Below are 26,855 nucleotides of genomic sequence, written 5' to 3'. Positions count from 1 at the left end.
GTCCCACACCACCGAGTGGCCCAACAGCACAGGTCCTGGGGCTTCTCAGTCTCCCTGGCTCCTTCCCACTTCCTCCCAGTGGGGAGTGAGGGACCACACATGCCAACACGGGGTGCGCTTTCTAGATGTTTCCGGAGCACATCTCTTCCCACTCCCCAGTCCTCGCAACTGCCCCATTTAACAGGCGGGTGTGACCTGAGCTCCAAGTGCACCTGCCCCTCCCCGGCCGCTGCCTTTGGAATGTGTCTTTCGGCAGCACAGGGGTGGCCCACGGCTCTGCCCTGAAGGGCTGGGTCCCTGCGAAGGGCCCTGAGGGGCGGTGTCCGCTGAGCCGATGGGCCCGGGGAGAAGAGCCACCCGGCGACTCCCAGTACGCAGAGCTTGGCGGGACTGGCAGGCTGAGCCCTGCACTCGGCCCTGGGGTCAAGGGTGGGCAGAGGGAAGGGGTCCAGGGGAGGGGACAGGGAGGGCAGCAGACAGAGGCCATAAAGGCGGAGCGTCCTGCCTGGCTCTCCCTCTGGCCACCCTGTTGGACTGTCACGCAGGCGCCAGGGCAGAGAGTCCACTGCCGACAGTCAGGGTATGAGTCCCTTGGGCTGCATGAGACCCTGAGGTTTGGAGAGGAGGCCTTCACCCAGCGTCAGGGACAAGGGTCCTCGTGGTCACACTGCCCCTGGGGATGACCAGGCCTCACACCCAGCTCCCGGCCTCCCAGCTCCAAGACCCTCTGTCCTCCTTGCTATCTGCCCGGCTCTCCCGGGAGAAAATGGCCCTGGCCTCCAGAGGAGGGCAGAGCCCGCCAGCCTGCCCCTCTGCCGCTGCCTCACATGGGCCTCTGGGCCCCGGCACAGGACACTGGGAGCCCAGAGGCCCAAGGGGACCACTGTGCAGAAGTCTGGCCCCAAGCCTGAGCCACGACGCGGGCTCTGCCGGGGCCGAGGCAGGCCTGTCCAGGGCGGGCTCTGCCTGACAGGCAGGGGCGCTGAGCGGCTGGAGGCCAGGACGGGGCCGCTGGGCCAGACGTGCTGCTTCTGGGCACAGGCGCTACCTCACCAGTAACATCGCAAGTTCCCTTCTGCAGCTGCTGCATTTCAAGCGCCCAGTGACCACATGGAGCTGACGGCCACCTCCTAGACAGCCCGGAGGCAGATCTCCACCCTTGCTGAGAGTTCTATGGGCAGTGCCCGCTGCAGCCTCCTCTCTCTGAGGCCAACAGCACCCAGGGCAACGGAGACCTTTGGTAGGGCAGCTGGAGGCTCCTGCCACTGGAGGCAGAGGCAAGAAAGTAGCTAGAAGAGGGGAACAGAGGGTCCCAGGAAGACGACAGGAAACAAAAAGAGAATAACACAGTTGCTGAGAAGACGGGTTCAAACCTTCCTCACTGTGTGACTTGGGAAAGTCACTCAACCTCTCTGTGCCTCCGTTTCCTCATCTGGAAAACAGGTGGCAATGATCAAACCTGCGTCCCTTTTGTCATAAGACTGGACGGGTGGACATTTATAAAGTGCTCAGGACAGGGTCCAACCAGAGTGGGAGCTTTGTGTCTGTGAGGTCAGTGACATATGCTAAGCACACAGGGTCCTACGGGGCACACCGGCTGCCAGAGGTCACTCGACACAGATCCTCACCTGAGAAGGGCTCCAGGGTCAGATCGGGCAGGTTCTTGGAGCCACACTCAGGCCCCAGGACCCCGTTGTAGCTGACCGTGCGGGCGCAGAGCAGGAGGCGGCACTCGCGGTTCTCGGGGGTGTTGTTGGTGATGTGGGCGAAGACGTCAAAGTCGCTGCCCATGTTCATGCTCTGGCCCACGCGGATCCGCATGGCCACCTCGGTCTCCTTCGCCTCCTCCTTCTCAGCTAGTTTGTTCAGGTGGTTGGCCTTCGTGAAGGCTTCCCTCTCCTCTGGGGAGCCTGCAGGGATAGAGAAGAGAGCCCCAGTCCCAGCTGGAATTTCTTTGCCAGGAGAAAAGTGTCCTGCGTTCCATAGTGAACTCCTATACATCCCTTAAAACCCAACGCCCCACGACCCCTCCTCAGGAAGTTTCTCTGGCCACTCCTTCCTCAGGCTGTTGATGTGCTTATCCCCTGGATCTGACCGAGGCCGAATCTGGGTTTCAGATTTATATTATTTCATACCCAGGACCTGTAACGACTTGGCCCATCTCCGGCACCAACAGAATGCACGTTTTCTCTCCTCCAATTGCCTGCGTAAGGATTACTTCTCCCCTGCAGTCCTTTCCCTCCTCTTCTCTACCTCGAGCTCCAGGGAAACAGCTGCTTCTTTCTTTAGGTCCCACTTACCTCTCCCAGGTGGCTTTATTTCCCTCCCCCTGTCTCGCTGGGTGCATATCTGTTTTTCTATCAAACCATCGGCTCTGGGCTTTTCAAAGGCCAGGGAAAGCACCTTTTTCTGGTCTTACCCTCTCCGGCTAGAGCACGGCCATCTCACACCCCCCTCGGTCAGCCCCGGAAAGTCAGTGGGCTCAGACCAGGGCAGGGACTGCTTGGTCACCTCGGTGAGCCCTGCTGAGACGGGCACAGTCGACACTTAGAAACAGCTCCGTCACATCGAGGGGGCAGGTGGAGGCGCCCAGAGCAGTTTCAACAAGTGCTTTATTCCCTACCGACTTCACTCGAGCAGCAGGAGATCCCTCGTCCCGTGCTGGACAGAACCCACCTTGTCTTGGGGCTCCTCTCGGCCCACTTCTCCTGAACCTGCCCCGTCCTCCTCCCCGCCCTCTCTCCCGGCTGTCTGTCACTGTTCCAGGAGGCGATCCTCTGTGGCTGCTCGGGACCTTCAAGCCCCTCTAATACAAATGCACTGCAGCAAAAGAAGCATGGAAGTGTCCCGCTGTGGCTGGGGACCCTGCTCCTGATGTGATCACGTTGACACTAAGCAACTCGGTGAGGTGCGTCCTCTGCTTCCCCGTGGAGATGCGTGCCTGGCCTCTGCCACAGCAGCCCCTTCCAGGCCAGGGCTGAGAGCACCCGGTGTAGAGCACTTGCCTGGCACGTGCAAGGTCCAAAAAATAAAACCACAAAAATAAGAGCTGGACTGTTCAAAAAAGCAAGGCCAAGAAAACAGAGGGAGCCCTTCTGTGGAATACAGGGTTACAGAGCTGTTTTCCTAAAGGAATTCTCCTTTCCTACTTGTTTCTAAGAAGGTTCTCAAGGGAATGTGGCCACAGTGGCTGCCGGGCGTAGGTGCTACGGACAGCACAACGGGCCTGAGGCTGCCGGGCTGGTAAACAGACGCTTCTTTGCAGGCTGCGGCCAAGGCGCCTACCCTCTGGGTATTTGTAGGTGTGGGTGATGTCCTCCCGCTCGTCGCGGCCCACGCTCTTCGTGCTGATCTTCAGCCCCACCACCAAGGAATGGTTGACGGACTTGTGCAAGGACCCGTCTTCCTGCCGGATCCAGTCCACCACGTCGGCGTTGACCTCGGCGAAGACGAAAGGGGCGTCATACTTGGTGCTCAGGTCACCCTCCTTGATGGCACGCACCGGGACGGGGCCGCAGCAGTACGTCCCTGTTTGGGGGCAGGAGGGAGGGAGAGGAGGGCTCAGAACAAGAACTGGAGAGCCCAACATGCAGGGTCCCCAGCCCCGTTCGGCTCTGGTTAGCTGTGTGGCTGTGCCAGTCATCGCGTCTCCAAGCTGCAGTTTCAGTGTTAATATTTGCACTCGTGAGTGGCAGATGGACGGCCCTGGGCGCACGCTAATTGCTGGGCAGGTGTCTGATGGAGGAGATGGAAACACATCCCAAGGCATCCTGAGCGCACGCCGGACGCAGCCGGGGCGGAAGTCAGGGACGCGGCCGTCAACCTGCCTCTGCCGCTCAGAACCGAAGGTGGAGTTGCCCACCCGCCCGGCAGGGTTGGCCGCCTGGACGGTGCCCGCGTTTGTGCCAGAGCGGTTAATAACCCGCACACCAGCCACAACCTAGATGTGGGCTCCAACAACATGTTAAAACATGTCTGGGCGGACATGTTTCAGCACATCCACGTGACGAAACAGTAACGCTAAATTAAAATCCAAATCACAGAGGGAGAAATGTCACAGAAACCGTGACAGCTGGACGGGCCTGGCTGTTGCTGGAGTCCCTGAGCCAGGTCCACGGAGCCCCAAGTGCTTGCAGCACAGTTCAGGGGGCCGGGAACTTGGATGTGGGGAAAAGGTCCTCTTTAACCCAACCCCCTTTGGCAGCACACCCTTCCACGGCAAGCAGGTGACGAAACTCGGTGACTCGTCACCCCTAAGAACCACAGACCTTCCCAAATCACCGTGGGTGGTCCCAGATCACAGCAGGGGGTGCGTGTCTCATCTCAGCTGCTGTGTGACGGAACTGACTGCCCTACCACTAGGTCTTCTGATACTAAAAAAGCGGATATTATTATACCATAACTTTGTTTTTTCAGAAATTTTAATAACTTAGGTTTTCTTTGTAACCATATGCATTATAAAATATTGAGAGAGGGTCCATAATGCTTTGCCAAGTCTCTCGTCAGCACACTCTGCACGGTGCACACACGTGTGTGCACACACATGCAGGTATCTGATTTGAAACTGCCGGGAGCCACACGCGAAGGACGTGGGTGCCTATTTGGGGAGGGTATGAAGACATTCTCTGGCCTTCTCTCTGTGCTTCGTCATATTTCTGTTTCCCACAATGCTGTGCACCTTACTTTTCAAGTCACAAAAGAAGTCTACGGGGAGAAGGTCAGTGAGCCCCACCCTCGCGGGGCCCGGTTGGTGGTCTTGGTGGGAACCCCAGCTCCGCGCCCCCCACCCGAGGCCCCGCTCCCAAGCCCCGCCCCGCCAGGGGGAGGCCGCGCCCACCCACCTTCGCTCTTCTCCTGGGGCGTGGGGTCCAGCGCCTGCCAGCCCTCGTAGCCGGCCTCCAGGTCCGGCCTGGTCATCCACGACTCCACCCAGCAGTGGAAGTTCCTGGTGGGGATGGAGGTGGGAGTGGACGACCTCAGCTCCGCCTCCCTGCATGGCCAGAGGCGCGCGCGCCCGTCCCACTGAACCCAGCAAGTCCCTGGACCCGCCTGCGCCCGCTCCTGGGGTCTGAGCTGGGGCACGCTGCTGTCCCTGGGCCTCCTCATTTCTTGCCTCTTTCCCTTCTTTTCCTGCCCAAAGGCTCCGCCCAGGTTCAGGCCTCGTCACCGCCGCGCAGACACCCCCTGCCCCAGGCACCCACGCTCTCGCCTTCCCGCCTTCTGACTCCTGTCCACAGCGGTCACGGCCCCGGCACCCTGACCTCGCGAGCAACGACCCACCGCCCGTGGACACGGGCCTGGGCCCCCTCTCCGACTCCGGCCACCTTCCCGCACCCTCCTCCCTGACACCCCTTCCGGGGCTGTGGCCGCCCGCCCAGGCCTCGCCCAGCCGCTGACCAGATCATCTCGCTCCTGTGGCTCTCCAGCTCCCCGAGCTCGTTGCGGAAGTACTCGATGAGCAGGTTGCTGTTCTGGTCGTGGGCCGAGTTGTAGTTGGTGACCACCCGGGTGGGGACGCCGAGGCAGCGCAGCACTGGGGACGCAGGGGCACTCGGCAGGCCGGCCGGGCGGGGGCTGGCCCTGCCCCAGGCCTCCAGGCCCCTCCCCACGCCAGGGCGCGGTGCACCCCAGCCCTTCGCCTGGACGACGTGCTCAGCTCACTGGCCACCCCATGTCCCTGTGACCTCTCGGCATCCACCCTCCCCTGACGGGTCCTCAGTGGCTCCCCAGGGCCCTGAAGGTCAAGGCCAGACTTCCGCCACTGGCCCTGGGCCCTGCACACCTTGGTCCAGCCACACCGACCTCCAGCCCCCGCTGGCTCGGGGCACCGGCACATGCTGTCCCCCTGGAGGGCCAGCCTGCCGGGCCTGGGGTGCCGCCTCTGGATCTGCACTCACGGCACGGCTGGGGTCCATCCCCATCGCCCAAACACAGACTGTGGCGGCAAGCGACCCCGTAAAGCAGCGTCACAGAGCAGGTCAGGGTCCTCGGCTTGCAGGAGGGCCTGCGTCCAGGCCAAAGCCCTGTCCACCGGGACGAGCTGAAGGGTCGCGTATTAAGTGGCATCGACGGGCCAGCTGGACTGCCAGGCCCAGCAGGGGAGGAAGGCCCCATGCGGGTCCTGCCCAGAGGGTGGCGCTGGGCACGGCCACGGGTGAGGTCACAGGTGCCCTCGCGCCCTGTTTCATTTAAGCAAGACTGTAGGAGTGACCGAAGGGAAGGACAGAAAGGTGAAAGGTGAAAGGAAGCAGAGCGAAGCAGGGCCGCCTGCAGACTGGGCGTTACTTTTAGTTTTGGTTGAGGTTGAACGTGGGGGGGGCAGGGGAGTGACCTTTGCCCTGTGCCCAGTGGCCAGGCCGAGTGCTTCCCGGATGGCCCTGGATTCCGGCCCAGGGGCACCTGGGCGCTCCGAGAGGAGGGAGCAGCTGTAGCGCTGGACCTCTTGCCTGGTTCCCGCGCCCTGTGCTCTGGACGGAGGCCAGGCCTGCTGCTGCCCTGTCACCTCGCAACGGATCTGGGCAGAGGCTGGGGAGGCCTGCCCCTGCCGCCAGGGATCACTCCTGCCTCCGGGATCCCGCCCCTGAGGCCTCACTGTCACAGAGTCTGACTCCGCCATCATCAGCTGTGTGACCTTGGGAAAGCCACTTCCCCTCTCTGAACCTCCGTTTCCCCTGGGTAAGAAGAGCTCAGAATAGCAGCTTGTCCGGATGTCATGGTGACTCAGAGAAAGGCCACGGCGTGGGCAGCCTTGTCTGCCCAGTGCCCAGGGCAGGACCGAGGAGGCACTTGGGGACAGTGAAGTGTGTCACAAGCCTCTCGAGGCGAATGCCAGTCTGGTCGGTGTCCTCCTGCTCCCGGGCCTGGGGAAAAGGCCCAGGCAGCCACCGGAGAACGCAGGACCCAGCGTCCCTGCAAACCTAGACGCAGGCCTCACCTGAGCCAGCGGCTGCGCTAAGTGACATCTTCCCAGCCAGGAGCTCCCAAGGGCCTAGACCCAGCGCCCTGTCTCCATTCTCCAGGTGACAAAACCGAGGTTTGGGGACACCAGTTCTCTTGCCCAAGTCCACCCGGTGCTGAAGGCCAGCTCGGCCCAGCTCCAGAGCCCGTGGGCTCGACGGAGCCTCGCAGAGAGGACAGCTGGGGGGACACCTGCTGCCAGACCTTTAGGTGACAATGGCCTGTGCAGGCGAGCCTGGGGACACAGGCCACCACTGTGGGGTTTCTCCAGGGAAATCCAGGGGGTGCTCTGGGGAGATGTGGTCCCGTCTCTCAGAAGGCAGGGTCTGGGGTGCGGGGGTTTCCATGAGAAAGGGGAATTCAGAGGTCATGAGGGAAAAGGCTGAGGGGTCGGGGAGGCCAGGAGGCAGGGAGGTCAGGAGTGGACGGGCCAGGCCAGGCCACCCCGCCCGGCCTGCTGGTGTGGAGGACATACTGGAGACCCTCACCTGGGCAAGAGCACTGGTTTTTGAGACAAAAAATCTGGGCACTACATATCAGCCTGTTTGAGTCCCTGAGCCCAGTGAGATGAATAGTAATGAGCAGCAGCTCTGTGTAAGTATTTGCTGTTATGTGCCTGAAATCCTTGGAGCACCTCACACAGACTAACTCGTTTAACCCTGGCGGGTATCCCAGGATAAAGGTTCTATTTTTATGCCCATTTTATGTATGATGAAACTGAGGCTCAGAGGAGTTAAGTGATTTCCCCAAGGACACACAGCTGGTGTGAAGTAGGCTGTGTTCTTAACCCGCATGTGATGCTATTGAGCCTCTTCTCTGAAGCATCATCACAGCCTTAGAACAACCATCAACATTTTCTGGGCTTAAATCTTTGAAAACTTTTAAAATCCATTTGACAGGGCTGGGGAGATAGCTCAGTCGGTAGAGTGCTTGCCTTGCAAGCAAGAGGCCCTGGGTTCAATCCCCAGTACCGCAAAAAAAAAAAAAAAAAAAAGAAAATCCATTTGACATTTTTGGTTTCCAACTGCTTGACCTTCCCGTCTGTATCTGAGAACCTCTTTCTCTTTCTTGACATTGACCTTCCTTTCCTCATCGAGTTACCAGTAGCCCGCGTTTGCTGAGAGCTGCGCTGGGCCAGGTTCAGTGCTAAGAGCTTTGCATCACCTCCACCCCAACTAGGTGGTGGCGTTGTCCCCATTCCACACACGGGGACCCCGAGGCTCGGCAAGCAGTCATTTGCCTGCAGATTTTCAACTTGGGTGCGCCGGGAGCCAGGCCCACGTTCTCAACCCTGAGCCCGCGCTGACCCCCGGGTAACACCCCTTGAGCCTGGAAGCCACCAGAGGTATTCTGGGAAGGGGACCAGAGGGGCGGCCACCAGCTCCGGGTGGCTCTGCCTCCGATCCCACCCGGGCTCCCTGCCGCGCTCCGGGCCCTCGCGGCTCACCTGTGCAGGCCACGGCAGCGAAGACCCAGCACTGGCCGTACTTGACGTGCTGGCAGCCGTGGCTCCTCCAGCGCCGCAGGATGTCCACGCTGCCGATCCAGAACATGGGGCTGACGCCGTCCCCGTAGTTGTTATCCCAGCGTCCCAGAAGCACGCCCTGGTCATCATTGCAGTTGACCTGCAACATGGGGGCATCATGGGGACAGAGCCTGGTGGCCTGTGGGAGACGGCTGGGGCCTGGGCCCCCAGGAGGGCGGGACATTGAAGAGGGAAGGGAGGAGGCGGGCGGGCGGCCTCAGTGGCGTCCTGGGGAGTGACTTGGTGCTGGGAGCCAGGGTTTGCTCCGACACGTGAGGGTGAACTGAGCTTCACAAACACCTACTCTGGACCCCACCAAGACTTCGCCTTCCCCCCTCAAACCCCATTACCTGCGCATAGAATGCAGCCTCCTGCCACGGCCCACCCACCTCGGCAGCTCCCAGCTTCCCTTTGCTCACTCTGTGCCGGTCACACTGGTCTCTGTTCTGTTCAGGTCCTTCTCTCCTCAGGGCCTTTGCACAAGCTGTAGCCCCTTCTCCTAGCTATGACATCACCCTCTCCGCGGCTGGGCCCCGTGGTCACACACTCCAGGCCCTTCGGGTGTCATGGTAATTTATGCGTGTGCGCTCAGTCACGCGACATTGTGGTTTCGGTCTGCCCACTGGAACGTAAGCTCTATGAAGCGAGGCACCATACCTGTTTCATACCCAGCTGCTGTATCCCCAGGGCCCAGGACATAGGTGGCCCTGGATAAATATTTGCTGAATGAATGAGTTGCTCTGGGGTATCTGGTGGTATCGCCCCCATTGGTCTAGACCTTGTCTTCCTTGCGGCGATGTCCCCACATCCTGGGCCCCTGGCACACAGCCTGGCCTGTGACATGACCGGGAGGGAGGAACCTGCCACTCACCATGCGGCTCACCACCCGGCCCACATAGACGGGGCTCTTCCGGCGCGAGCAGTCACGGCCGGCGTCATTCAGGAACTTGGGGTTGATATCCAACAGCATCAGGCAGATGTCCAGGATCCCATCTTCAAACTGTGTCAGAGGAAACAAGAGAAGGATGAGGAGCCCAGAAGCCACCCCCTCCAGGAAGCCCGCCTTGAGGTCTCAGCCACAGCCCCAGACCCCTTCTCTCACAGCAGATGAGGCTCCAGCCTGGGATGCCAGCTGCTCCTGACCCAGGAGGGACGGGCCTGGGGTCACCAGCCAGATTCAAGGGTGTGAAGAGTGGGGCACCTGCAGCCGGGACCCAGCTGGGGAGACGGAGATCTGGAGTAGAGTCCTCGGCCTCGGAGTCCCCTCGCCCTGCCTGCCTCCTTTCCCTCTGCTCTCCTGAATCTCCATTTCCCTGAGGGCCTGACTCACGCAGCAGACCCAGTGGGTCTCCTCCTCCCCCAGCAGGCCCATACACTGCTGACTGGAACTGAGGTAGGTTATGTTTCAGCCGCACCCAGGTGAGATCCAGACTTCTCCCCGCAATCCCTGCACCCACCTACGGTCTGATCTCAGGTCTGGCCACTCCCACCCACGCTCGCTCCACCCACACTCGCTGCCTCAGGGCCTTTGCACTTGCTTTTTCATTTGCCTGGAATGCTCTTCCTGCCACTCTTTGTATGACTCACACTTTCTCCTTCTTGCAATTCAACTGTTACCTTTATCGGAAGCAGGACCCCCCTTGTCACCTTCCATGAACCACCCATCTGACACATCAGGGTCCCTCCTGCCTGCTCCCTGCTCCCCTTATTGTGTTCCCGCTCTGCATCGGGCCTTGTCACAGGTCACCTTCCACACTGCAGAACGACCCCATTGTGGCCTGGACGAGGTGCCCCCATAAGCTCCTGTGGGAATGCAGGCACGTTCAGAGGCAGAGGGATCAGACTATGAGCGCTGGAACCTACTCGGTCTGTCCTCGTTTGAAGGACGGGGTGGTCACTGCAGGCAGGTGGGGTGTGGCTGGAGGAGGCCACTGGGCATGCCCTGGGAGGCTGCACCTGCCCTGCGGCCCCTGCCCACTCTGTCCCTCCCTCTCTGCTCCCTGACCCCACCAGGAGCTGAGCGCTTTCCTCCACTGGCCCTTCCCGTTGACCAGCTGCCTCACTCCGGGCCCGGAGCCAGGGCCTCAGCCATCTCTGGACTGAACCTCAGGAACTCGGGGCCCCCAGTGAGCTTTCCCTCCTCTGAGCCGCGCGGCTCCCTGGCCTCCACTTCCCACGTGGCCGACCCCTAACTCTTCTTCCCTCCTTCAAGGAGCCCCTCCTGCGCCCCACCAGCCGCCCCTCCCCCTCCTCCAGGGCCTTGTGTCCTGTGTGTCCTGGCCCGTGACCCTTCCTGAAGGCGCAGGGGACCATTTCTCACAGCCCAGCACAAGCCCTGACACGGAACAGGACCTCAGGAAATTAAAAGGAAGGACTTGATTTGTTCTGTTTCTCAGGAGAGAATCAAAAGCCCTGGGAAACAGGAGCCCACTCATTTCCTGGCGTATTTTGTGCACCTCGGTCCACCACGGTCTCTTCACGGCCACAGCGGGCTACCTGGCTGCTGGGCAGATATTTTTGCAACGGTGATCCCTAATATTCAGAAGAGGAAATGGCCGTCTCAAGTCAGAGACCACAGGAGGACTTCCCATGACCCCAGGGCAGGACTCCGCAGGTCGGACACGAGGCTTGGTGCAGAGGCTGCTGGGAGAAGCAGTGAACCCCTCCCTGGGAGACCAACACCCACACCAGGAGGCTGAGCGTTAGGGGCGTCCTGGTTCTGGCTTTATGAATTTTCTCTGCAGGGTCTCAAGTTTTCACAGACAGCCGGGGACAGAGCCCTGGTTTGGAGAAGCAGCCCAGGCTGGGGAACGACAGGGCGCAGAGAAGCCATGTACCCGAGCCCAGCCCTGCCCGTGAGGGACGCCCCGCCCAGCTGGACAGCCTCTCTGTTTCAGGCTTGCTACTGAGCAGCAGCGACCGGACACGCGCGGTCGGCGCAGTCCTCCCAGCGTGGCCGCTGGATAGCAGCATGGGCTTCTGAATTCTTGGCCCCCACCGGCCTGCTGAGTCGGGGGGCGGGGCTCCCACTCTGCTTCCGCAGGGTCCCCAGGCACCCTGTGTCCTCAAGCATGAGACCCGCTGGCGCTGGTGGGGAGAAGGGCTCAAAGCCTTGTCCCGCTCAGGCCCCAGGCACGGCCAGCGTCCTCCACTCCGGGATGCCAACCAACTTTACGGCCCCCTCCCCCCAGGCTCTCCCCCCCAGGCTCTCCTCGTTCTTCTCCCAGGGCCACCCCTTTGCTGTGTGACTTCAGGCCCGCTTTGGTCCTCTCTGGGCCTCCGGCCGTTCAGGACCCTTGCACCCTTGACAGGCCGTGGTGGCGACTCTGCAACCCACGCGCGCTTTGCACCTCCGCTGCCTCAGAGGCAAGGGGGCCGGAGGCGGTTGCGGGGTGAGGCCCTACCTGCCCGAAGTTCCAGGGGATGCTCTTGATGAACTTGGCCGAGCCCTGGTAGATGAGGCCCTGCTGGGTCAGCACGTACTCCCGCCGCTCCTCCTCGGAGTCCAGGTAAACGGCATCCGCTACGAGCGGGAAGAGAGGGACCTCAGCTCGGGGTCTGGCAAGGCCCAGGGTCCCTGCAAACCTGGCAGCCAGGGTGCCAACTCCCAGGCCAAGCCAGCATCTCAGCCGTCCTTCTACCTTCGAATTAGAAAACCCAACCACTCATCAACAACCCACGTCGAGGAGATAGAGTGTTATCAGTAGGTACCAACAAAGGCTGCCATTTACCCAGCGCCCCGCGTCAGGGCCCGTGATGACTCTACGGCGTGGATTAATTCTGTCACTCTCCCTAACAACCTGAGGTGGAAGGGACCCTCACAAGTCCCATTTTAAAGATGGTAAAACCGAGGCTCAAGAACGTTTCATAGCTAGGGAAAATGATGCTAAGAGACCAAGGAGCACTGGACCAGGAGCCAGGAAATCCTTGATGCGGTCCTCTCTGGCCACGTGGCCCTGGGACAGTCCCTGTGCCTTCTCTGTCCTCCTCAACACCTCGCCGTCAGCCTGGGAGTCAAGTGTGGTTGCAGGTCTGAAAGGTGCTTTGGAAACGGAAGCCCTGAGCTGGTCCCAAGAAGGAGCATGGTTCCAGGTGCAGCGAGCTCAGCGGAGAGGGGAAGGCCAAGGAAGGGTAATCCCGGCCCTGGGAGTGGGCTCCGGTCCAGCCTGGGCACTGGGAGGGCTCCCTGGAGGGGGCATGGGAACACTGCCTTCAGGAGGGGCCAGCTTTTGTGCCTGGACCCTGGCCAGTGGCATTCTAAGCAGAGGACCAGAGAGAGCAAGGCTTTGGCCACTGGAAAATGCAGGGCCGAGTCCCTGAGGCTGGTGAGGGGGAGGAAGGAGGGAGGACGTGCCGGCCAGATGGCAGGAGCCCCGGGCCTGGCTGCCTTTAAGACGCCCACTGCCCAGATGGAGAAACGGAGGCGGGGAAGGGGCCGCCCAGAGCCACACAATGACTTTGGTGGGCCCTGGGCGTCTATCCTGCACGGATTCCTTCCTCCATTTAAAAAAAAAACTAATTTTGTGACCGCACTGGTGACCTTAACGTCACACATTAAAACCTATCGCTTAACTTCAGCGTCCTTTTTTTTCTTCTGGCTTCGAGAGAAACTGAAACGTCTTTGTGAACCTCTGAAGTCTGGTGGACCCGGGCGGGGGCCCCTGCGCCTGTGGGAGAAGCAGACCGGGGAAGTGACCGGGGAAGTGCCGGGTCCCGGAGCCGCCCGGAGCGTGGCGGCCAGGTGGCGGCCAGGCCCGGGAGTCCCCACGCAGCGAGGGGGCAACCGTGAGGCGGCCCGTCTCCTCCACGCTGCTCTGTGGCTCTGGAGACTGAGCCGAGCCAGCGGGGTGGCTGGGTGGTGTGGGACAGAGAAGGGACGTGTCGGCATGTGAGGGATGGGAGCCGGACCGTGTGTCCCCTGCTCAGGTTCATGTCCCCGCTCACGTCCAGTCCGGTGAAGACGGGGGACGGGAAGCCTTGCCTGAGACCGGCCTTGGCTCCTGTTCACCCTGGAACTCGGGGTCCCGCTCTGCAGGCAGATCCGGCCCTTTCCCCCACCAGAGCCGTTGCCTCCCGGGCACCCACCCCAGCCCAGCCCAGCTCCGGCCTCCTCAGACTCCTCCTGCCTGGGGTGTGGGTCGTTCAGCCACTGCGCTGCTGGGCAGGAGGGAGGGGCCTCCCCAGAGCTGTGCTCTCCTCCCTCCCCCGAACCCTAAGGCCCTCAGGTGGGCTGGGGGGGACGCCGGCTGGGCACCCTCTGCGGATCGACCAAGACAAACCACGCCGCAGCGGGGCCCAGCAAGGCCACTGCTGTCCCAGGAAATCGTTCCATGTGCCCAAGGAAAGGAACACTGTGACACCCTTGTGACCACCGGGGATGACCTCAGCGGGGGGGTGCTGGACCTGGGCGAGGTACAGGCTATCAGGAGGCCAGCGTGGAGGGATCCCCGAGATGCACGGGGGGAACCAAGCCGCAGGCTGAGCACCTTGGGACCCCGTCACGTCTGAGGGACAGAGATCCAGGGGACACGGCAGGACACACAGACGAGCCAGGAGCCGGCCCTCCTGACGGGGCACGTGCGTCCTCGGAGCCACCGCGGTTCCCTGTTGTGCCTGAGTGTTTATAAAAGGACGCTGGAGTCTCACTGTTAACGCAGAAATAGGAGCCGAAACACGCAGAGGAGAAGATGAAAAGGCTCCTGATGGTAAAATGCCCCAAACACAGGAGACGACCCAGCGCGGTGACCCAGTGGCAGGGAGGCTGCCAGGCCGGCCGCCGACACTTGGTTCCTGGCTGTCCCTCCAGGACTCCTCCCTGGCTTGCTGTGTCAGAGCGGGAAGGACAGAGGTCAGAGCCCTGGCTGGTCAGGTGGGGACACGGCCACCCGGGAGGCCTGGCTGGGCCCGCTCCAGTGAGCCTGGACCCTGACCCTCGCGCAGCCCTCGACCCGCTCTGTCCATCATCGTCCCCTTACTTCCTGAAGGAGCTGCTAACAGCCACTTGACCTCTCTGAGCCTCAGCTTCCTCTCTGAGGAAGGAGGACGCCACCCGCCCCCTGGGGCTCCTTGGGAGGAGCAGCTGAGAGCCAGGAAGGGGCAGCTAGGTAGGCGGCTGCGCTCACTCTCCTCGCCGCCCCTCGCCCGCAACTCTGCCTCCCAAGCCAGCCTGGGGGGTTTAAAGCTGGTCCTGGTGGAACAGGACAAGGACACGTGGTGCCCGGCACTGGGCATCGGCTGGGCAGCCCGTTCCCGACCTGGGGCTTCTAAAAGACCCCGCCGTGCTCTGGGGCTGGGGTTTGAGTGTTCCCCAAGGTTCACGCGCTGGACGCTCAACGCCCAGGGCGACGCTGTGGGGGCGGGGCCACCTTGTTATCACGGAGTGGGCTCCTCATCGTAATCGTGGAATTGTTTAAAAAGGGAGTCTGGCCCCTCCTGCTGTCTGTCCCTCTCATCACGCGATGCCTTCTGCCACGTTACCATGTAAGAACCCCTTGATCCTGGACTTCCAGGCTCCAGAACCACCAGCCAACTTGACTCCTAAGGTTTATAAACCACCCTGCCTGGGGGATTCTGTGATAGCAGCAGAAAACACTGAGACACCTGGTTCACAGTGCGATGGGAACCTATGGACCTAGGACAGGGTGAAATCCCTTGGTGGCTGGGTGGCCTGGGGCAGGTCATTTTGCTTCCAAGAGCCTGTCCCTCAACTATAGAGCAATCGTGTACTGAGGCTGCAGCTCAGAGCTGGCGCGGTGGGCCTCCCAGCCTCCCGATGCTCTCCTGCCCTGTTCCTGCCATCCAGTGGCCTCCCTGGGTCCCACCCACCTGTGGATGGAGCGTGGCTCACCTGGGCACCAGGCGTTGAAAAGCAGGGTGAAGTGGCCCAGCACGAAGCTGGAGCCCTGGTAGCCGGTGGAGGCCTCCAGACTGAGGCGGTACAGGCCGACGGGCGCGTGGGCCGGGGTGCTGAGGTGCAGAGAGAGGGTGCTGTCCCGCTGGTCCGCCACACAGGCCATCCAGGCCCCCTCCTCCAGGGCGTCCGACAGCTGGAAGCGGGCCTTGGTCCCCGCCTCCTCGCTGGGGTCGGGGCCTGTGAGGGAGAACATGGCCCTGGTGAGCAGGGGCACCGGGGCGGCCTGCCGGGCGCACATCCGCGGACCCAGCCAGGTCCGAGGCTCAGTTGAGAGGCCTGTGGGCAAGAGGTTCATCCTCCCGGGTCTCGGGGGGATCAGAACCCCAACCTCGCAGGGGGGCTAGGTCGGGACACATAGAAAGCCACAGGCACAGAGTAGGTCCACGACCAGAGAGAGTCCCCCTGGGGGAAAGGATGGCACGGCCTGGGGCGGAGTCTCAGTGACCCTGCTCTTCTCTGCCCTGTGGTGACTTGGGGCGTGATCATGCCCTGCCCGGGCTCAGTTTACCCATCTGTAACATGGGCAGGAATCAGGCAGGATGTGCCCCACCGTCCTCCATGCCTGCCCAAACCCTTTACATGCCACACGTGCTCCGAGCTGGTGGCACCTGGTCCTCTGAGATCTGCCCAGAGGTTACCTGAGGGCATCCGTCTCCCAGGGCACCCTGGACCCCCACGGGCTGCTCTGAAATGCTGCTCGTCACCCACCACCCCATCTCTACCCCGCTTTATGCTGATGCTGACACTTCCTGCTTCCTCTGGGACCCCTTGTACAGGTGGGAAAACTGAGGCCCAGAGAGAAGGAGAGCTCCTGCAGAGATCCCAGGAGGCGGTGGCAAGTTAGCATCTGAACCGGGGTCCCCAACCCTCGGGGGTCCCCCTCGCCGCTTCTCCTTCCAGAAGGGGATGCTTCTGAATGGGGTCTCAAGGGCGCAGGGATGTCGAGAGTCAGTCACGAACGGGGCTGCTTGCTTAGGTGAGGGGCGGCCCGCCCCCAAGACAGGGCTGAGTCACCGGGAGGGCCGGGAGCGGCTGGTCACTTTCTGGACATGGGCGGCAGAGAGCAGAAACAGAGAATGTTCTCTGCCCGGCTGGGCAGCTGCCCAGGAGGGTTTATTTTTATTTCTCAGCTCCCGCCTGCAGCTCTGCCCACCCGCCGCTGACCGTGTTGGGACCTGCTCACCAAGGGGCTCCCTCCCAGCGCCGCCCCCTCCTCCCTGCTGGTCCACCCCACCCGCACCCAGGCCCAATATAACCATGAAGTAACAGGCGGGTCACAGGCCTGGAGGCGACTGGACGCCTCGAGACGCTTCCTGACTGACAGAGCTACTGGGGGGAGCCAGACAGCCTCGGTCTAGTCACCCGCCCCTCCCCCGGGGCCAGGCCCATTTTTTTCATCAATAAAGAAAACAGGGCTGGGGTTATAGCTCAGTTGGTAGAGTGCGTGCCTTGCAAGCACAAGGCCCTGGGTTCAATCCCCAGCACCGCAAAAAAGAAAAAGAAAGAAAGAAAATAAAGAAAACAGACGAAGCCACAGGCCTGTCAAGGTCCGACTTCAGCTCTGAAGCCTGCATGCTACCTTGGACCAGTTTTTGAGCTTCTCTGTGCTACAGTTTTCTCATCTGTCAGTGGAGCCAATCGCAGGACCGCCCCATAAGGTTGCAGAAGCTTTGTGGTGAGGTTGTAAAGCCTGGCACACAGTAAGTGCTCAGTAAACACGGGTTATTACTGTGTCATCGTCACCACAGCCCCTCAAGCCGTTCAGAGGGCTCAGTGAGAGTCCACAGAAAGCACCGAGAACCGGAGGAGCCGCTCAGCGAACATCCTCAGCCCCATCAAAAGGCACCGTCCAGCCAGATCACTGCAGATGAGGAAGCTGAGGCCGAGAGGGGTTGGGCTGGGGACCGGCCGTCACAGTCCCCTCAGGGTGGATGCCTGCGGCCCCAACACAAGCATGAATCCCGGCCCTTTCATTCCCAGCAAAGTCCATGTTTGCCTGATCAATTATCTGGTCACCGTGGAAACGGGCCACAGCCACTGTGTCTGTTGACAGACCGCCCTCGGGATGGGAAGCACACTTTTCTCTCTATCTGGGGACAGCCGCGGGCGCGCACACACACACACACACACACACACACACACACGCCCCTGGTGCCGCCGCTCACGTAAGCTGGCTTTACAAATTCCTTGGCCGCACTTCTCTGTGGTGCTCTGGGTGGGGCCAGGGTCACCGCGTTGACCACTCCAGGCCTGAATGACCCTAGGGGCCCACAGGCTCCTGGCCACCCTCCCTGGCCGTGGTGGCAGGCGGGAGCACTGGCGAGCTTCCAGAGCAGAGGCTCCTGCTGGCCCCAGAAGGGCCCTCCTCCCCCCACTCCCCCGCCCCCTCCCTGGAGGAAAGCGGGGTGTTCGTCTGTGTCCACACCCCAAACGGGCCTGTCAGGTCTCCCACCTTCTGGGGAAAATTCACAGCAACTGCCGGGGCGGGGGCCTTCGCCCAGCGGCCTGGGACGCTCGGCCTCTCTGGGCCTCGGTTTCCCTGAGGTGGTGGGACAGGCTGAGCACAAACTGAAATGTTCCAGCACGGGACAGCGTCCCCGGCCAGGGCCCAGGCTGGGCGCTGACCCAAGCCAGGCCTGGAGTGGGGGCCAGCTTCCTGGTATTGTCCCTCAGGCTTCCCCAGCCCCTGGGAGGGTCTTGGTCACTTGGACCCTGGACAGGGAAGCCGAGGCAGTGCAGAGGGGCTGTGGAAGTGACCGGGGCATGTTGGCTATGGGTGGAGATAAGTCGATGGAGACTGGAAAACAGAGATTAGCTGCTGGGTGGGAAGGTCGGCCGCCCCTCCCAGCACTGAGCTTGGGCCCTAATTACCTTCCGCTAAGCTGCCCCCACAAAGAGGAGGCAAAAGAAGAATGGGGGCACGTCGAGAAGGAAGAAGAAGGTGGGCGATCACGGGCCACCCAGCTGGTGGTCACCCGCCAAACCCCTCACAGGAGGACACGCTGAGGCCTGGCTGCACCGTGTGGGTAGGTGACATGCCTGCCATGGGTCAGTGACAAAAAATACCCAACTCACAGCAGGTCACCGTGTGGGTAGGTGACATGCCTGCCATGGGTCAGTGACAAAAAGAAACCCAGCTCACAGCAGGTCACCGTGTGGGTAGGTGACATGCCTGCCATGGGTCAGTGACAAAAAGAAACCCAGCTCACAGCAGGTCACCGTGTGGGTAGGTGACATGCCTGCCATGGGTCAGTGATAAAAAAAAAACCCAGCTCACAACAGGTCAGGGTTGGAAGCCTGCTGTGTCCCGGACTCACTGTGTGATCTACCTGGGCGAGTGGTTTGGTCCTCCAGACCTCAGTTTCCCCATCTGCAAAACGGGGACACTTTCTGCTTCCAGGCTGAGAGGACCGGGGGTGCCTGCCGGGGGCTTCATAGCCACTGGGCTTTGTGACCATCCTGAGCATGACCTCCTCAGGGGACCACATCCAGCCTTTAACTGCCAGGGACCCCAACCTTCCACTTTACAGAAGGGGAAACTGAGGCTGGAAGAGCTGAGACTGGCCAGGCCCCTTGGCCGTGTTAGGAAGGGCCCCTGGGGTGCCGAGAGGGGAGGCGCAGGAGGAAAGGGATGGAGGGACGTCCTGGCCAGCCTGCAGTCTCCGTGATAAGCCTTATCAAACGGCCTCCCAGGTAAGCGGGGCCCCAGCCAGGCGGGCGCAGCTCCTGCCTGCTGCTCCCTCTGCGCTCAAAGACCTCAGAGAGACCTGGCGTCTCACACCTGAGGGCCAGAGTCCCAACAAGGTGGCCCTTTGCTAACCCCAAGGGTGTGGTTTCCTCAGAAGCCTAACCAACTGATTGGGCATTCAAGGCCACTTTCCGAGGAACAGTTAACAGTTAACAAAAGAAGATTGGGTCCTAGGCATCTGGGGACAGGCTGGCTGGGGCTCAGTGTCCCTTCACCCACCCCTGGAGCTCTTGGAGCGAGACAAGCAATAGCCATCCATGTCTACAGGACACTCCTGCCAAGCCAGGCTTTCTCACTCAACTCTCCAATGTGGGTGCTATTCAGATGATGAAACTCAGGCTCAGAGAGGCTAAGTGACTTGCCCAATGTCACACAGCAGGTAAGCAGCCAGTTCACTCAGAGAGTTTGAGCCAGCTGGACCCTCTCCACTACTCAAATCTGATTTGGGCCTGATCGCAGAGGCCTGGGGATGGGGTGGGCAGGGTTGTACAGATTCCAGGAAGCAAGTGTTGATAAGAGATTGGAAAGTTGTTTTGGTGTGGGAAAGAACAGGGAAGGTCTAGACGGACTTTGTGACCTCAGTGCCGGGATAACAGGCCTTTAGGAACCCAGGGATACGGGGATTCGCAAACAGACTTGTTTATGAGCTGGGTGGCCTGGAGTGACATTTCCCTCTCCACTTTCTGGGCCTCGGTTTCCTCATCTGTACAATGGGGTTAGTGAGAGGCGGGAATCTCGTGGGGTGAGGAGTCACGTGTCTGTCAGAGGACAGGGGACAGCAGGCCCCAGGACCGGACAGGGCGGGAAGCGGAGGAGGAAGCAGAGGCTGCAGGAGCTCACCCGTCACCGCGCTGAAGGTGAGGCTGTCCACTCCGGCCTCGTAGCCGCGGCCCTCGAAGTGCAGCGTCAGCCAGAAGGCCTGGCCCCGCCGCACCACCAGCCTCTCCTGGCACAGGTCAGCCGTGTGGTGGTCGCGGCCATTGGCCTCCAGCTCCAGGTCACATCTCTCCAGGACCAAATCTGCAGAAACGGAGGAAACAGGAGAGGCATGGACCACGATGCGTGACCCAGGGACACCTATGCTCCCTTGCTCAGCAATGGCGACCCTCCCTCCGCTCCCCACGAAGCACAGCCCTGTCCCTGGCAGGAGCACCACCCCCACCCCACCTGCAGTCCCTCAGGGGCCGGTCAGGGTGACCCTCCTAATTCTGCTAAGGCCTAGGCTGCCCACTGTGGTGTGCCAGGAGAAGGCTCTGCCACCCCCCCCGCTGGGTGACCCTCCGCAGGTCGGTTTTTCTGGGGCCTCGGTTTCCTCATGTCCCAGGTGGGGTACAGACAGGATTGGCGCGTGTGAAGCCCGCTCCCCAGGGCACAAGCGCGAGCGCCCGCAGCTCTGGAGGGCTCCTTTGGTGGAACAGTATTTGGCACACAGGTTATTAGCACAGGATTGGCCGCAGGTCTAACTTCAATTTACAGGAAACACTCAGGCCTAAGGATCAGGCTAAACATAGAACGGGACACAGCCAGCAGGATTCATTCTTTGGGAGACTGTAGGCAAGGGATCTGGTTTCATTAACAAACAAATTGCAAGAAAAAAGAAAGATTGAACGGAGATCCTCTTGAGAGAAACTGGAGAGACTTTTCAATCATTGTGATGCGTGGATCTTATTCAGATCTTGACTTTAAATACTTCTTAAAAAATTTAGATTATGGCATTCGCTGGTAACTACTTGGAACTGGTTATCAAGCTAAGTGAACTAAGCCAATCTCAAAAAACCAAAGGCCAGGATTCTCTTCAAAACCTTCACCAATTGGTAGTGGATTGGGGTTAATAATTAGCAGGGGGCTGGGGTGTAGAATTGTATTATATTTTGGTGAGTCTTTGTTAGGTTTAATAATATTTTTAACTTATTTGGGGGGAATATTAGTAGTATTTGGATATACAACTATTGTAATGACAGAAGACTATCTGGAGACTTGGGGTTCTAATGCTGTAATTTGAGGTGTGTTAGAATGTTCTCTCTGATATGCGGATGCTAACACACATGGGGTGGGGACAAGGAAGAATAGAAAGTCACTGGATTAGACAAAGGGGAATGAGGGGAAGGGAGGGGGCTGGGAGTGGGAAAGACAGGGACGTTCCTATGTTCCCATATGAACACATGACCAGTGTAACTCCACAGCGTGTTCAACCCCAAGAATGGGAAGCTACACTCCATGGATGTAGAATATGTCAAAGTGCACTGTACTGTCATGGATAACTAAAAAGACAAATAAACAATTTTTGAAAATGAGACAATTTAAACACTGATGGAAAAATGATGTGTTGTACTAAGGAATCTTGTCATTTGTTTGTACCTACAAAGGAGAATCCTTATCCTTTAAAGATGTGTACTGGAATATTTAGATATGACATGATGCGATGCCTGGCATTTTTTCAGATTGGCATTGTTCACTTAGCTTGATAGTCTTTAGTTCCGACTATTTACAGGCAAATGCCATGATCTAAATTTTTAAAATAGTATTTAAAATCAAGATCTGAATAAGATCTGCACATCACAATGATTGAAAGGTCTCTCCAGTTTCTCTCGAGAAGGTGTCAGAGGTAGGAAGAGCCAGGGTTGGGGATGGTCGGGCTGCGGGAGACGGAGGGATTTATTGCGCTATTTCCTCTCTGTCCGTTCAGCAGTCTCTGTAATGAAGAGTTTAAAATAACAGAAATCTTGGAGTCCTGTTGACCTGGGTTTTAGTGCTTCTGAGCTGCGCTGTGACCCTGGACGAGCACTGGTCCCTCTGCTGCCTCCTTCCCCCAACCTCGAAGGGCAGCCATGAGGCCCGGGAGGATGTTTGGGGCAGGAGAGTGGCATGTGAAAGTTCTATTTGTAGTCTCAGAGGAGCTGGAGACCAGGGCGGGCACAAGGTAACGGGCGGGTGGGGGTCTCGGAAGCACAAAACCCACAGACATCGGCAAGTTCCAGGTGGGGATTGGGAAGCCTGGGGTGGGGGAGTGGGCAAAGAGGACGCTCAGAGTTGAGGGGCCACTGGAGGGAATGTGGTCCAACCGAGGGAGGGATTTGTCCAAAGTCCCTCAGCAAGTTGGTCCTTCCGGTGAAACACTGGTCCCAGGACTCCTGCCTCCTGCCCTGGAATATTCCAAAGTGAGGGCCAACAAGTGCCAAGAGGGTCCCCGTGGAAAACCTCCACCCGAACCTCACAAGACCCCTGGTCCACTTCCACAGGTGCGTCACCATCCCCGCTCTGCATGTGGTCCAGGTCGCTTAGCAGGAGGCTGCTCGGGGTCTGAGTCAGGGCTGCAGGATCCAGAGCCTGTCTGGGGAGCCACCTTGCTGCAGCTCAGAGCCGCTCGCTGCTCCATCCCTCCCCTGTTCCTGGGTGGTTCTCCCCTGGGAAGAGAGTCCTCAGACTCCTCCCAGCAGGACCCCGTCATTATCACAAGGACAGACCTCAGCTGCCTCTGCAAGGAGAAACTTCCTGCCTGCCAGGAAATACAGTCTTTGAAGACTTCAGCCCCCGAGAGACCTTGAGGATGGCCAGTCCCCTGTCGGAGGTGATGGGGCACTTTCTCAGCCTATTGCTGACGCAAAGTTTCTCGAAATCATCCCAGCTCACCCAAGGGTCCAGAGTTGCGGGTTTGACAGAATGAAGTTCCGGACCAGTGGGAGTCCTGTAGGAGGGAGCTACTGTGGCAATGGGGCTAGGGGCTCATCATAACCGGCATCTCCAGGTCCCCTAGCCCTGCTGGGCCAGGCTTTTGGGGACAGTGTTGAGAAGTTGCACTGGGGACCAGTGTCCACCTAGGTGACACATCATGTTGGGGGAGCTGAGTCTCCAAGAAGGGGTGATCAAGATCACACAGTAGGTCAAGCAGGTCCACAGTTCCTCCGGCCCCTTCCTGCCCCACCTGCCCCATGTCCCTCTCCAAGTTCCCTCTCTATGCCCCCAGTTGGGATTCTGGGTTCCGCAGTGTTAACTCAGGGACATCTGAGTAGAAGTCCCTGCCCGGGACCTAAGACTGGCACTGCCACTGTGTGCAGGGGGCAGGTAGGACATGAAGGGCCCCTTCTCCTCGTCTCTCAGCCCTCACAGGTGTGCTGAGGGCTGGCACGATCGTCCATCTTTTACAGAGGGGAAACTGAGACTGAGCCTGAGGTCCGGGGTTAGCGCTCCAGGGCAGGAAGGACCCGAGGGAGCAAGACTGGCCTTGGCCTGCTCCCCACCGCATGCCCAACTTCCTCTCCGGAATCAGCCAGGCCTGCCCCCCCGAAACCAGGGACGCAACCAGGGACCAGGCACACCCCGTCCTGGCTGGCAGAGGCAAGCGAAGCGAGGCATTCTGAAGCCAGGCCAGCAGCTCTGGACAGCCTCCGACCCGGACCCGCAGGCACCCAGCTCCTAACGACGGCCCCGGGGAAAGGGACAGCCGTCTGCGTGGAGAGCGAGCCTCGGCCGGCCACAGCTTCACGCTGAATCCCTCGGCGGATCCGGGGCGGCAGAGCCGGTGGTTATGCCCGGGGAGGGGGCAACGGGGGCGCCCGCACCCAGACCCGGGAGCCAGGCGCCGCACCCAGCGCGGCCCACCTGTTGCTCTCCAAGTCCGGGACTTGGCGACCGCGCAGCAGCGGGTCCCGATCCCGCTACCCCGCGGGACCACAGAGACCCGAGAGGCAAGTCCGGGTCGTGGAGCGGCGGCGGCGCGGACGCGGACACTCACCCTCGGCCATGGTCAAGGCGCGGCGGCGGCTCGTCCAAGGTCACTCGGCGTCGGGACCCTGCGGTGCGGACCACTGCGGCGGGCACGCGGGCCGCGTTAACTTATAGCCCGCGGCGGGGCGGGGCGCGGCGGGAGGCGGGGGCCGTCGGGCCACCCAGCCGGCGAGCGGCCCGCGCACCCCGGGACCCAGCCCCGGAGGGAGCGTGGGCAAGGGCGCGCCCTGGCGGCCGGCGCGGCGCAGCGCGGGGACCGGGCCACAGGCGCGAGAGCGGGCCGCAGCCCACCTGGACGCACAGTGGGACCTGGGTAAGACACCTGGACACACACACGCACACACTCAGATGCGACAGGGCAGAGCGGGGGCCACTTCTCTCTCACACACACACATGGCCACACACATTCCAACAGACCCGACAGACAAACTCGGACGCACAGACACGGTGACCTTGTCAGGACGTCAGACTGGAATCTCAGACACACGCATGGCCACAGACACAACCAGGTACATGAGCAGGTACACTCTAGGAGACACAGGCGGCCCCAGACAGGCAAATGAGCAGGTGGCCCCATGCGGCGGCTGCAGGCAGACACGCCTCAGGTACAGACACAGCCGCACCCGCCCTCGCCCTCCCGGCAGCAAAGCCGCCTAATCCTCTGTCTCACCTGCCCTGCATCCCATCCGCGCTCACCCAGCGTCACCGAAGTCCACCCACTTGTTCCTTCTCCACTTTCCCTCTCCTCTCTCCATTCACCTACCCACTGGCCTTCCTCCGGGGCCCACTGTGGGCCAGGCGGGAACACGGCCAACCTTCCAGGGATGGAGTCTCAAACCCCATGCATCCAGCACCTGGGGACTCAGCTTCCACCCTGTCCCTCTGGCCCCAGCCTTCTGTGCTTCCTCACCCACCATGAGGGACCCTGGAGAGACAGAGGCCTGCGAGTCTCCCCCAGCCCTTTTTCTGGAGCAAGTTAGACCTTACTGATGCGCTGGGGCTGTCAAGTTGGTCCCATCTTCCATTCCCGTGTGGCACGTGGCCTAGAGAGCTCGGCTGTGTGCATGTGTTCTGCCTGGAGCCTTACTGAGCAGCCCAAGAACAGGGCGGCGGGCCTCGCTTACCTGCAGAACAGCCCCTGTAATGGCCCCTGTTCCAGAGGCCACAGAAACCACTCCCTGCCGCTGTGAAAGCCCAGAGAGGGAGCGGGCTAAGTATGTGTTAGTCGAGAGGCCAGAGTCGCTGGGCGTGGTGGCACATGCCTGTGATCCCAGCTGCCTGGGAGGCCGAGGCAGGAGGATTCCAAGTTCAAGGCCAGCCTCAGCAACTTTGTCTGTCTCAGAATTAAAAAAATAAAAAGGATGTCGCTCGGTGGCAAACACTCCTGGGTTCAATTCCAAGAAACACACACAGGGTTCGAGTCCCCTCTGCTTTGACAGCAGTGTGGCCGTGGTGGGTATTTTGGCTCTCCAGGCCTCAGTGTCCTCCTCTGCAAAATGGCTGAATCCCACCCTCATAGGCCTGAAGGGGACTCAGTGAAAATGACGGGCACTGGGGTCCCGGGCACATGGTGAGCCAGTGAGAACTGGGGCCTCTGAGCCTTGGCACAGGGATACCGAGCATCCCAGAACCTGGTGCTGGGGGACAGGGACCTTGAAGGGACAGCTGTGCAGGAAGGCGGGTGTTTCCTCAGGTGTCAGCCCCGCCCAGGCGGAGATGGGATTTTGCCCTTGTCCGACCCTTTCCACGGGAAAAGGACACACTCTTCTCCATGTGCCGTTGACCTTCCTCTCTGACAGCCACCCTGGGGACCTCCAGGAGGACAGGAACCCACTCGGTTTCTCACACTTCCTTACTGGTGCCCATCATGGCCCGTGTGAAGGACGGTCCACTAGTCATCGGCAGTGTGTCCCTCTTATTGTCATGGTTGTTCTCCCCCCCGGGGCCTGGACTTGATCCACCCCACTCAGTGGGTGTGGCGGCGGCCCTGGGTTGAAATGCCAGCTTCGGCAGGCGGAGTCTTGGGCACGTCACTCTACCTCTGAACCTCGGTTTCCTCATCTGTAGAATGGGGACGACCGCAGTGCCCACTACACAGATGCCATGAGGACTGAGTGAGGCAGAGCACGGAGAGAACTTAGAGCAGCAGCCAGCAAACAGTTGGTGCTCAATGGATGCTGCTGTGAGAATACCCGTCAGGTTGCTCCTGGTACTCAGCTGGGGCCTACAGCTGGGTCTTCGCGGGACCCTGCGCTGCCCGGCTTCCTTCCTATCTCACTCTGCACAGAACGGGGCGCCATCAACCCTGATAGGACCAGCTGGGGTCGGGCTGGCTTCCGGGAAGGTGGCAGGCAGAGGTCAGCACCTCCGCTGAGCCCGGAGACCTGGGTTCCAGTTCTGGTGACCTGGTGCCGCTGCGAGAACCTCTTCAGAGGGCCGGGTGGGTTCTGCCTTGTGTCACCTTGCTGGAGAAGAAAGAATTCAAAACTCTCCCTTGGTGAGGCCGGGAGAGCCGAGGACGGCAGAGGAGGAAGCCTTCGCCGTGCCTTGCTGGGGTGTGCGGTGCAAGGTGGGAACAGGAGGGCATTGCCACGCTTGCTGTGTGATCCCAGGTATGTTATTAGGCCTCTCTGAGCTCCAGTTTCCACTTCCATAAAATGGGCATAGTGAGTCCTCACCGCTGACGATTAGGGATGACGTTTGAACGGTGCTGCCCACACAGTAAACACTCAACAGAACTACTCGGTGGAGCTACTGTCAAGAGCCAGGACTCCCCTCCCCCAGGTGGAGGTGAGGCAGGGGGCAGATCATGTAGGATATTTGGTGGGGGCGCTCAGAAGGGCTCCTGCCTCCCGGTCTCTCCTGTGCGCCCAGGGTCACTGAGTCCGAAGCCCGCCATCAGGGAGACCCAGTCTCTTACTTCCATAAGGGTTTTCAGGTCTCAAGATGGAGACAAAGGTGGATCTTTATAAACCTGAACAACCCAT

The 26,855-nt window shown here is 60.4% G+C and overlaps 1 protein-coding gene and 1 non-coding gene across 2 annotated transcripts in view; one reads left to right on the top strand and one right to left on the bottom strand.

Moving 5' to 3' along the window:
- The window catches only part of Tgm2 (transglutaminase 2), a 30,385-nt gene extending 6,347 nt beyond the window's left edge, over positions 1–24,038 (bottom strand). The window contains exons 1-10 of the mRNA XM_047539434.1: positions 23,876–24,038; positions 19,984–20,163; positions 15,330–15,572; positions 11,887–12,005; positions 9,354–9,482; positions 8,405–8,582; positions 5,398–5,533; positions 4,842–4,945; positions 3,286–3,528; positions 1,629–1,910 (exon numbers count right to left, since the gene is read on the bottom strand). Of these exons, the coding sequence (XP_047395390.1) occupies positions 1,629–1,910; positions 3,286–3,528; positions 4,842–4,945; positions 5,398–5,533; positions 8,405–8,582; positions 9,354–9,482; positions 11,887–12,005; positions 15,330–15,572; positions 19,984–20,163; positions 23,876–23,885 (1,624 nt within the window). The 5' untranslated portion in view covers positions 23,886–24,038. The remainder of the gene's footprint in view (positions 1–1,628; positions 1,911–3,285; positions 3,529–4,841; positions 4,946–5,397; positions 5,534–8,404; positions 8,583–9,353; positions 9,483–11,886; positions 12,006–15,329; positions 15,573–19,983; positions 20,164–23,875) is intronic.
- On the top strand, positions 7,862–7,930 carry Trnaa-ugc (transfer RNA alanine (anticodon UGC)). The gene has a single exon. It is a non-coding gene; the product is annotated as a tRNA-Ala (tRNA).
- Positions 24,039–26,855: the final 2,817 nt, after the last annotated feature.

This window comes from Sciurus carolinensis, chromosome 2 (assembly GCF_902686445.1).
Source record: "Sciurus carolinensis chromosome 2, mSciCar1.2, whole genome shotgun sequence".
NCBI classification, from domain to species: domain Eukaryota; kingdom Metazoa; phylum Chordata; class Mammalia; order Rodentia; family Sciuridae; genus Sciurus; species Sciurus carolinensis.
Note: the sequence above shows the minus strand (reverse complement) of the source record. Positions and strands in the feature narration are given on the sequence as shown.